This window comes from Pseudorca crassidens, chromosome 11, assembly GCF_039906515.1.
Source record: "Pseudorca crassidens isolate mPseCra1 chromosome 11, mPseCra1.hap1, whole genome shotgun sequence".
In the NCBI taxonomy this organism is placed as follows: domain Eukaryota; kingdom Metazoa; phylum Chordata; class Mammalia; order Artiodactyla; family Delphinidae; genus Pseudorca; species Pseudorca crassidens.
The window spans coordinates 34071554-34084126 of NC_090306.1; the positions used below are offsets into that span (position 1 = coordinate 34071554).

Genomic DNA, 12573 nt, shown 5'->3' on the forward strand with positions numbered 1-12573 from the left:
CATCTGCATAATTACAACATATGATCTAAAAATTAGTCCATTGGGCAGGACTGTACAAACACTTTCTAACAAAGGAAGAAGAGGAAGAGAGATGTGATGGCATCATACTTGATGTAACTTTTATATTTGCTCTTGTAATATAATTTCAGCATAGGTGCTCTACTACGTTCCACAGAATAGTCCTCTAACACAGTAGGAGTACTTTTGTGATGTCGACCTAACCCAGGGTGATGACAGATGGAAAAATTACTGGGTCAGATGAATTTAATTTTAATTTTATTTAAATTTAATTTTCTCTCACCCACAATGAATATTCCAAATTTTCAAGTATAACTTTCTGTTTAGACATCTGTAAATTGTTATGAAGGCAGATAGTTTAAAACTTCAGAAGAAAAATGTTCCTTTTAAATATTTCTATGCTTACTTTTACCCTCATTATTAGAGTAAAATATTTTTAATTAAGGTAGTTTCAAATCATTAATTATATAACAGAATTGTGATAAAGATTATTTCACAGAGGCTCTTAAAACATAATTGAACAATTTTAGAACATATGAACATATGCAGCCTGATGGAAAGACTACTATACTATCCAAGAACTATTAATTTTTTTGTGAGAAGAGATAATCTGACATCTAAGGCAATATACTTACTCTTTGGACTAGCCTGCTACTCCTTTAGACTAACATCTATAGTCTTTGAATGTTCATTACAATGATGTGAAAATGAAAAGAATTTTTATTATCCTGGAAACTATTATAATCAAAGCAGTAATAAAACTTTCAGGATAATTTTTATTTCCTTAATTGCATCTCTCAATAAAAACATGCTTAAAGATTACCTACAGAAGAGCTTAAGGAATCAAGATAATTCAAAAGCAAAAGGAAATTGTTCATTGTGATATAAGAAACTTTACCTACCTTTGTGGAATATAGAACATATGTTGTGGAGGTGGTTTATATAGGATTCCTTCATACACAGGCCAGAGCCCACTTAAAATTCTGAAGAGAGAACTTTTCCCACAACCATTGGGACCAGTTATCAAAAGATGCATTCCTTCTTCTACCTAACATAAGAAATAAAATTAGAAATTACAATATGTAAAAATGGTTTCATTTGGCAGCATTTAAAAGGGATTTGTTTCTAAACTTTCAAACACATGATAACCTAGGATGGGCAAGGAATCAAAGAAAAATATATCGGGATTGAGACCATCAAATCTGGCTTTTGACTATGCTCTGACGCTAAAAGCATCACAAAATAATCCAATTCCAAAGAAATGGATCTTCTTCAAATGAGCACTGACTTCCCAAAATTTTCATTGAGGTCTTGCCATCACATACTACACAAATACATAGGAACATAACCACGTGGAAATAAGAAATTGGAAAAATTTAATTTAAATTAAAATAGATTGAATTTATTTTATTTATATTAATATTTGATTAAATTTACTTCAATTAAGATACAACTTTGTTGTATTTGTAAGTTGGAGTTCTACAAGTCAGCTGGGTTGTTTAATTCAGTAGTCTGAAATGTTACAGAAATTACAAAAGCCCATAATGAGAGACATAAAATGATTCTAATTTTGGTTTATTCACAGATGGAGAAAATACATTTATGAAATTAAGACAGAGACAAGCAAGAAGACTGTAATTTAGTCTTATGTCTAGGGATGAATTAAGCTATTTATTGATTGTTGATTGGATGATTCTCTTAGAATCTTTCAGCTTATTTATCATTTAAACAGTTAAATTTCATGACTTCTTATTCCACCCAATAGGATCAGGAAGTTGTCAATGTGCTATCTTAAAGGTATTGTAAGGGTCAAGAAAAAGGAACATTATTTGAAACTCTGATTTACTTCTAAGAACAAATGATATTTTATAATCAGTGACTAAATAATGAATATAGTATGAAAGTACAAGAGGCAGAAATTTACAGTATGCCTATATATATAGCTTTGTACAGTATTAGATACATATATCTAAGGTCCATGATGTAGAATACATTATGTTGAAAACTCAAAGGTGAAAGAGCATTATATTACTTGTATTATGTCAGTATAAGGAACCATATCCATGTATATCCATTACTCATTTGCCGTGTATAACATAAGCTAAAATATTTTTGCTGAAAGAAGGTGGTAGGGAGAGGAAGCGGGGGAGGGAGGAAGGGAAGGAAAAAAAGCTTGATATGAAGGTTAGATAAAAGAACTAAGAATGTATGTAATAAATATATGTAAAGCAAAAATGGTTCAGATTTATATTCTAAGTAATTAGTCATTTCCTCGGCAAACATTGATTGAATATCTAAATGTGCTTGACATTCTTCTAGGCACAGAAATTACAGTGCTGCTCAAGACAAAGTCCCTGTTCTTATGGAGCTTACATTTCAATGGCAAAGATGGCAATAAACACATGAACAAAAAATTAACTAGTCGTAAATGCTATTATGATAGCAAAAACGGAAGATGTGTTAGGGAAAGATGGTGGCATTGTGAGGTTGGCAGGGGAAGGGGGCTTCTTTTGATTAGGTGGTCAGGAAAGTCCTCTTTGAGGAGATACCATTTTGCCTTAGCCTGGTGACAAGAAGCAACAAGTAAGATCTGGTGGAATAGCATTCCAGGCAATAAAGATAGCTACCACAAGGACATAAGACAGGTGCAAGCTTGAGTCTATAAAATCTGACCACAGATATTTTTTCTCCCTAATTGTGGGCAAACTGAAATGCCATTTTAATAGAATAAAGTTAAAAAAAATCCTGGGAAGAACCCAGAAAGGGTTTTGTGATTTGCTCTGCTCTTTCAGTAGAGAGAGGATTAAGAAAGTTTAATTTTATAGAAGCATAAACACTTTTCAAATGATTTTTTAAAGGTATGTGCCATGGAAAAGGTATATAAACAAAATATTTAATAGGGTCATTCTCTACTAGGAATTCTCAGAAATTTAACACATTTTGAGTCATAATAGAAGACTTTTCTACATTCATATTATTTTTTAGCATAAGTTCTCTGATGTTTAGTAAACAGTGTGAGGCAAAAGAATTCCCACATTTACTGAAATTTTCTTCTCCAAATGGTTTTTTAATTCCAAAAGGCTAACATAAGAATGAGAATGTTTTCCTCTAGAAACCTGTTTATTTATCAATCCATGCAGAGGAAACAAAATTTTGTATTATACTTTGGGGACCTGAGACTTTAAATAAAACTCCCTGTCTGACTCAGAAATAAATAATTATCATAAAAGTATACTATATTAACATATACCTTTGTAGAACCTCAAAATTTATGACACTTTCACTAGATTAAGTATTTTAAAATTCATTTTATATAAAAATATACTGAGCTCTGAATTTTTTCACAGAAAGAGTGTTATGTGTCCACAATAATGTATTTAGTTAGTAGGTGGCAGAATTCAAGACTCTTCCTCTATTTAATAAATGGAGCAACAAGAATTGATATTATGAAACCTAACCTGATGAAAAACCTCTATACAAAATCATACATTAAAAATTGCTAAAGTATTAGCAAATAGTTAAATATCCCATGTAGGCCTCTTCAAAGGCTTTATTTTAAATCTACTTAAGATTATGCTGCATCATTAGCACCTTATTGCTACTCTACAGGTCCATTAATGGAAAAATAGAGCCCAACCAAATTGTAGTTAAAATACAATTTCTCTTACGTTTATTAACACAGAATTTCTCCCTTTTCAGTACTTCTCATCCTCTTCCAGCAGGCTTATGCATTTTCAAATATATCTTTAATAATTAAACCTAGGCTAAGGTCCATATTAAAATCATTAAATGCACATATAGGGTCATGTTTCTAATTCTGTTATCAAGTCCAATCATGTCATTGAACTAAGCACAGATAACTCCATTATACTTATCAGCAAATTATTTTGTACTTGAATTCCAAAATGTGTGTTTGAATTTTACAATACTTTAAATCAGGGTCTCAGATTTATTAGCTATTTTTGCACCTTAGTTTTTGTAATCAAGACAGAGTATTAAATAACAAATAACTATTATTCTCAACAGAATTAAAAGCTAAATTCCAATTCATGAATCTTCTGATCATTTTTTCCTAATAGAAGATGTGATTATTGAAAATATAAATTAAATTTAGAGAATATAAGCTTGCTGATAACTTCTCTCATATTTTAGTAAATATATAACAATATAGGCTTGTATTTTTTGAGTAACTCCTATAAGGAAAAAAAATAAAATGTATTTCCAGATATTAATTTCTGAAGAAATTTCCTATTGTTCCCAAAAGTTACTTTGTACAGGCTCTCAGTGTACTCTAATTTTGATTTTCAACCAGGCCATAAAGCGGTAGAAATCAAATTTTTCTTTCTCTCTGCTTTCTGAGGAAGTAACTGCTTCTGTAATTGAGCCTCTATGCATACCTTTCTCGATTTCCCCTCCTTTCCATATGCTCCTCCAAGTATTTAATATAAAGTACATGAATTCTGAGTTGTTTTGTATTATTGTGTTCGCAACAATCAGAAGATTCTTGAATATCATCTTACTTTGAACTTTAGCTTGGAAGCCACCACTTCTCCCGTTGGTGTAATTATGGGAACATTTTCACAAATAATTCCATGATCCACATCAATAACTTTTCCTATAAGTTAAGGAAGAGTTTAAGTTTCAAAAGCTATCATGTGTTATTGCTAATTAAATAACTTAAAGTATAATGTAGCATAACAGATAAATTCACTATAAAGATAATTCACATTAATGAATCATAGAAATAAATGTAAATATAGATATCTATATCTAAAGAAAGTCTAATGTAAATTTGCACATTTTGACATATCTATTTGGAAAATCTTTCTCAGAAATATTATTTTACTGTAATATGATGTTAATATCATAATGAGAGCAAAGCTAAACTCTATCTGGTATAACCCAGCCACACTGTTTATAACTACTTATTTCTCTCAATTAAACTTTCCTATAGAAAAAAACAGTTGTAAAAAGGAAATTGAGACATAGAAAACTATAATTTTTAAAACTATAATAACCAAACCAAATGACAGAATGATGGAGAACAGTATGACATTAGCTCTAATTCTGTTATTTGAATTTTAAATGCAAACAATTCATTTTGCCATATGTGCAGTTTCTAAAAATAATTCTAGACATTTTGTCCTAAATAAAAGTAGCATAATATTTTTTATGGTAACATTAGTCACTACTTCTCAAAATGCAGCACTAACTTTAGGAATAACTGTTTAAATAACTAAATGTTGGTTCCTTACATCTGTTCAAAGCTATCTTCTAAAAAACTTTGGTTCTGTTGATAAACATTTAAATATAGAAAAAATATAAAAACATTTGAGTTTAATACCTTTGATTTCCAATGTCTCACTGAGGGGTAATTCTATGTTAACTCCACTCTTGCTATGGTTTTCAGACTCTTGCAAGACAGCAGTTCTCTTATAAATGCCTCTTTTTACTTCATCAAAGACCCAAAACATGTTGTATACTCGAGCAGTATAGCCTGCTAATTCAGTTATCTAAAACCAACATAGGGAGATAAAACAGTATACTCAAGACAGACTTTTAAACAAATATGCAATCATATAAGCTTCTTGATTTAATGTTAAAGATCCTATTTTATTATACTTGAAAAGTAGATAGTACATCTGATAACTAAAGCCAGTAACACTAAAAAACTTACCAAGAAAGCAGCATAGCAAGTTGACAGCTTAAGTTTGATTGGAATTAAAAAACACATAAAAATTATTCATTCAAGTCAGGGTTCAAAGTGAAATGTAAAGACTTCAGAATATTAGTGAGACTTAAAAATCTTTCAATCAATTTTCTGATTTGGCCCCTGTTTGCAAGAAAATTTGATTTCCAGAAATTAGAAGTTTTGTGAAAAGCTTAAATCCATTCAGTGAAATAATGATTCTTTATTTTGATATCTTTTTTCAATTAAAAATAGATTTTAAATAGAAGAAAAATGCATATTTTTCTTATTATGAAATGACATTTCTTAGTCAAACTGATTGTCAAAATTCCTAAGTTTAGCCAGAGAAAATACCCATGCTAGTGGATACCAATATTGGGCGTGAGCTCAGTGAAAAGCTTTAAATCCTTTTCAGTCCAAATCCCACAAAATTCAGCTTCTTTTCAAGCCAAACATGATTTATATGCCCAAAGAAAAATATTAAATATGACTTTTTTTCTAGATGAGATAAATCTCTGCTTTAGTTCAAAAGGCTCAATAGAGTGGTATATTGCTCCTATTCTGCCAGTTGTCCAATTTAGGTTGAATCTCTGCTGCTTTTCTATTAAAAGAACACCTTGTTATCAAGGTGACTCATCTGAAAGGTGACTCATGGCCTGTCAAGACCATCTTTCTCAGTGAAAAGGAAGCAACAAAAACCATTCCCTTACAGAACTGTTTAGTAGGAAATTGGTATCAATAAGCAAGGCATGTCACTAATAAATGTCTCTTAAACAATAAACTATGGACTAATACATTACCAACATTGTGTAAGATTTTTGTGTGTGCAAAACTTAAACAGTGAATGAGCAGGTATTATTGTTAAAAGCTTTCTACCACATGTCTCTACTGTGTGAGAGGTCTATAATTAGATTAGTATTTCATTTCTATATATTAATGTTATAGCTATTATATAGGATAATTTCTAAACTGTTATCTAGAAGAATCTCTTGAGTTCCCAAGTAGAGGAAATCAGAACTAAGGATTAACAAAATATGGATCCAAAAGAAACCTAAGTAAATATAGTTGCATTAAAAAAGTCTGAAACAAATGTGGAGGTCAATTAAAGAAAGGCAAGAGGCATTGAGTTAGTAGACCAGGATGCAGGGATGAATGGGCAAAGAGTGTCAAAAAAAAAAAAGAAATGAGAATGTGACTGTGGACAAATTACTTTGGGATATAAGACAAGGGGGTTTGTCTAAAAAGAAACCTTGTTCCCTCTAGAGCTAGTGGAGAATCCATGATGCTTTCATGTGCTTTCACAGGAGTAATAAGATTCTTTAGAAGTAAAAGTTCTATGATTCAATGTACATACAGGCAAAATGAATTGAATGTGAGATATATAAAAATTTTGATTTCTCATTTAACTTTAATAATAAGTAATTTATTAGCTGAAAAAGCTATCCCCAAAACTGTGTCTCCAGATTATCAAAATTACTATTTGAAAAAAAGTTTTAATTGAGTTGTCTTGCTTTGTGGCCCTAAACAACTGGTTTTACCTTTTTTAAAAAAACCCAATTCAACAAATCAGTTGTTAAATGAGATGGAAAAGTTTTGTCAGCAAATCACAAACTTTGCAACTATCTTATATAATTTATTCAAGGATAATTTAATAGGTAGCTAAATTTATAATGATGCTCTGGCAATTTATATTGATACAAAAGCCACAAGAGTAATTAATAGTGAGAATGACTGTCCATGGGAATATTATTTAATATCTGAATTGAATAAAGTGATTTTTAATCTTAACCCTGTGCTATCTGTAGGTCTTATTACCATTCTCTCAGCAAATATTTACTGACCATATACAATATTCCAAGCATTAAAACAGATATTAGGAATGTAAAGATGAATAAGATAGTTCCTGCTTTCCACTCAGCGTCTTATGCAAAAGACAGATAATTATAATGTGGTAAATAAAGCACCAGATGTACTATGAACACAGAGGAGGAAGACCCAGACTCTGCAGGGAAGTCAGAAAGAAAGTAGAATCACAAAAGGGTTTTTTATACATGGTTGGTAAGGCTTGACTTGTCCTGAAGTATAAGTAAAAGTTTGCAAGGTATATAAGTAATATTATTGGCTAACACTTATTAAAGTGCTTACTATCAAAACAACTCTACCAAGTCATCACTATCATTATCCCCATTTTACAGATGAAGAAACAGACACAAACAGGTCAAGTTCATATAATTTGTAAATACTGCAGCAAGAATTTAGATTTAGGCACTCTGGCTCCAAAATCCATACCAAAGGACATTTTAGTAAAATTTAAGAGCAAATATGTCATACTATAGACAGAAAAAGGAGTTGACAATTGAGAGTATAAAAACTGAAAGGTATTAGCAGCAATAGACTTGGGAGTTGTTGTCCTTTATCTTGATTATACTCTTAGCAATTTTTGGTAGAGAAAAGATGTTTCCAAAATAATAAACATATGTGGTAATTTACATTTTTGCTTGATTTCCATATATCTTATTTTAATCAAATTGATAACAAGAAATGCAAGTACCTCTTTGTATGAAGACATAATCCTTTCAATAGCATCAGCTCCAGAGGCCAATAAATTTCGAGCAGTGGTAAACGCTTCTGTCCGCTCACTAACCATAGCTTGCTTTCGATCATCCTCTAGATCTAAAAGCAAATTACAAAACTGTTGAATTTTTTAAGTAACTAAATGTTTTGTTTTGTACTATGAGACTGTGACTAAAACAACCGCATGAAAATTTTTCATTAGTATTAGCAATTTCCTAGAAATTAATGAATTATTTAAAAAATAGTGTTTGTACCAGATTTTATTTAAATCTTCCTTTGTCTTATTATTTTTCTAGAAGGAGAGTCAGAAGAATTAAATCTATAGGAATTAAGACTATTTTCATTTAGCATTCTTTCAACCCTTACCAAAGTCAACGTCCTGCCCTTATTAGAGTTAGGTAATAAAATACTACTGATTCAGTCAATAAAATACCATTAACTAGAATCTAAGCAAATATTTCAAGTGTGATTTCTTTAATAGAAATGCAAAGTAGCTGACCCTCATAATCTAGCTCTGTCTACCTGTTTCAACTTTCACCCTACAGTTTAGCAACACCCCAACCATGCAATATTCTGCTTACTCTCTGGTATTTGCATATATAATATTTTCTGACTTTAATATACTTTCTTTTTTGCCAAGCTCTTTCTTAAAGAGTTAACTCTTTAGTACAGGTTTCCCTGGAAACACTTGTCTGGCTTTTCCAGTGGACTATAAGTTCTTTAAGGGGCAAGACTGTATTTTATTCATTATTCCTAGTACTCACCAGAGTGTCTAGAACACAATACTCCTTAATGTGTATTGAATGGATGGATGGATAGATAAATATCCTAAATTACTGTCAACGCAGAATTATGGTTAAAAGCCAGAAGTCAGACTAGGTTAGAGTCCAGACTCTACTACTTATTGGCAAGTAGTAAGGTTAGTAGAGCAAGCCACTAATCTTCTCCATGCTACTTCCTCACGTGTAAATGAGGGAATTAATAGTACTATCTCAAACAATTCTATCTCAGAGGGTTGTTGTGAGATTTAAAGGGGAAATGTAAACCAAGTGTTAGCCTAATCCATAGTTTATAATAATTGCTCTTAAATGTTAGGTGTTATTACTTTCTCTAAGTGTTATTGTTATTATTGTTATTATTATCTACTCCATTTAGTATTATTCTTTAAAATTATTCTTTCCAGGTCATTACTTTAATCTTGGCAGCAGTTTGATTCTCTATCCAGTCTTTCTATGGACTATCACCAAAATTCTAAATTGAAAGCTGTAAATTAATGAAGAAATTAGAATAATATAAATAGCCATGAGCCCACTTTGCTATTTATTTTGCTTGGATTTATCTCAGTGAAAAGGTTTTTTTTTTTTTTTCTCCATGACATGCAAATATTTAACATGTGCCCTGCTACAACTACTGGATACTTTCACCTTTACTTGCTCATAGACAGCTCAGCTGAGTTTGAAAGAGATCCATGCATAATATAAGGTAAAATTCACTCAGCAGATATTTACTGAACAGCAGGATTTACAAGAAATTAGGCAAGGTGTTACAGGATATGCAAGGATTAAATGTAATTTTCAGATTCTTTCCTTAGGAAGCTTACAGTTTGATAGGAGAAAGAAGACAAGTTCCCAAATAACAATGCAGGGCAGCCTATGAGGAGAGTTAATATGACACATTTGAAGGATGCAAAAATAATTTCTCTGCAAGAGACAAGAAATGCTTCATGGAGGAGTAGACTGGGAGTGAGGCCTTGAAGACTGCATACAATTTTAAAAGATCACAAGTACAGCATAAGCAATGTCTCAAAGAAGGGAAATTTCAAGCAATGCCAATTGAATAATAACCTGGTCAAGTTACAGTATGGGTTGGTGTTAAGCACTGATTTTACTTGTGTATCAGAAAAACCATGAGTTCATGGGAACCTCCCAGTTCTAGAGTTAAGTACTGCTCTAGAAAACTATCTTTAGTTCCCTTGAAGTTAGTCTGTTTCCTTGAAGAATGAAAAAAGAAAGGCTTTGACTGTTAGTATAAGTGATGAGAGAAAGACCTGAATGGCTAAAATGGCTGGGAACAGAATGTAGATATTCTTAAACACATTTAAATGTGGGATAAAATTTAGATAGCCACAAAAAATTAACAAAGGATTCTTGCAAGCTACCAAAATAGTAACTGCTGTATCAGTTAAAGTGCTAAGAATAGTTTTGGCTCAGAGAATCTGGCTGATGATCTAAAATAATTATGGGATTTTATGAATTTGGGTTAAAAGTAGTTTGAATAATAGCTTTCACTGATAGCCTCTGTTAAGAAGAAATAAAACTGATCAGAAGAAAAGAACTACAATACTGCAGCTTGTGAAACAAAAAACACACTCACAGAAAGACAGACAAAATGAAAAGGCAGACAACTATGTACCAGATGAAGGAACAAGATAAAATGCCAGAAAAACAATTAAATGAAGTGGAGATAGGCAACGTACCAGAAAAAGAATTCAGAATAATGACAGTGAAGATGATCCAGGACCTCGTAAAAAGAATGGAGGCAAAGATTGAGAAGGTACAAGAAATGTTTAACAAAGACCTAGAAGATTTAAAGAACAAACACCTAGAAGAACTAAAGAACAAACAAACAGAGATGAATAGTACAATAACTGAAATGAAAACAACACTAGAAGGAATCAATAGCAGAATAACTGAGGCAGAAGAACAGATAAGTTACCTGGAAGACAGAATGGTGGAATTCACCGCCATGGAACAGAATAAAGAAAAAAGAATGAAAAGAAATGAAGACAGCCTAAGAGACCTCTGGGATAGCATTAAACACAACAACATTCGCATTACAGGGGTCTGAGAAGGAGAAGAGAGAGAGAAAGGACCTGAGAAAATATTTGAAGAGATTATAGTTGAAAACTTCCCTAATATGGGAAAGGAAATAGCCACCTGAGTCCAGGAAGCACAGAGAGTCTCAGTCAGGATAAACCCAAGGAGAAACATGCTGAACACATAGTCACCAAATTGAAAAAAATTAAAGACAACGAAAAATTATTAAAAGCAACAAGGGAAAAATGACAACTAACATACAAGGGAACTCCCATAAGGTTAACAGCTGATTTCTCAGCAGAAACTCTACAAGCCAGAGGGAGTAGCATGATATATTTAAAGTAATGAAAGGGAAGAACCTACGACCAAGACTACTATAGCCGACAAGGATCTCATTCAGATTTAACGGAGAAAGCAAAAGCTTCACAGACAAGCAAAAGCTAAGAGAATTCAGCACCACCAAACCAGCTCTACAACAAATGCTAAAGGAATTTCTCTAAGCAGAAAACACAAGAGGAGAAAAGGACCTACAAAAACAAACCCAATATAATTAAGAAAATGGTAATAGGAACATACATATCGATAATTACCTTAAATGAGAATGGATTAAAAGTTCCAACCAAAGGACACAGGCTCACTGAATGGATACAAAAACAAGACCCATATATATGCTGTCTACAAGAGACCCACTTCAGACGTAGGGACACATACAGATGGAAAGTGAGGGGATGGAAAAAGATATCCCATGCAAATAGTAATCAAAAGAAAGTTTGAGTACCTATGCTCATATCAGATAAAATAGACTTTAAATTAAAGAGTGTTATAAGAGAAAAGGAAGGACACTACATAATGATCAAGTGACCAATCCAAAAAGAAGATAAAACAATTATAAATATAAATGCACCCAAAATAGGAGCACCTCAATACATAAGGCAAATGCTAATGGCTATAAGAGAGGAAATCAACAGTAACACAATAATAGTGGGGGATTTTAACACCTTACTTACACCAATGGACAGATCATCCATACAGAAAATTAATAAGGAAACAGAAGCTTTAAATGACACAATAGACCAGATAGCTTTAATTGATATTTATGACATTCCATCCGAAAACAGCAGATTACACTTTCTTCTCAAGTGCACACAGAACATTCTCAAGGATAGATCACACTTTGGGTCAAAAATCAAGCCTTGGTAAATCTAAGAAATTTGAAATCATATCAAGCATCTTTTCTGACCACAATGCTATGAGATTAGAAATGAATTACAGGGAAAAAATCGTAAAAAAACACGAACACAAGGAGGCAAAACAATATGTTACTAAATGATCAAGAGATCACTGAAGAAATCAAAGAGGAAATCAAAAACTACCTAGAGACAAAATACAATGGAAATACAATGATCCAAAACCTATGGGATGCAGCAAAAGCAGTTCTAAGAGGGAAGTTTATAGCTATACAAGCCTACCTCGGGA

At 32.0% G+C, this 12573-nt stretch overlaps 1 protein-coding gene across 1 annotated transcript in view; it reads right to left on the bottom strand.

Annotated features, from left to right (window-relative positions):
- ABCD2 (ATP binding cassette subfamily D member 2) overlaps nucleotides 1-12573 on the bottom strand; it is an 80436-nt gene that overhangs the window by 55974 nt on the left and 11889 nt on the right. Inside the window, exons 3-6 of the mRNA XM_067696178.1 lie at nucleotides 8259-8380; nucleotides 5363-5531; nucleotides 4539-4633; nucleotides 921-1066 (exon numbers count right to left, since the gene is read on the bottom strand). Of these exons, the coding sequence (XP_067552279.1) occupies nucleotides 921-1066; nucleotides 4539-4633; nucleotides 5363-5531; nucleotides 8259-8380 (532 nt within the window). The remainder of the gene's footprint in view (nucleotides 1-920; nucleotides 1067-4538; nucleotides 4634-5362; nucleotides 5532-8258; nucleotides 8381-12573) is intronic.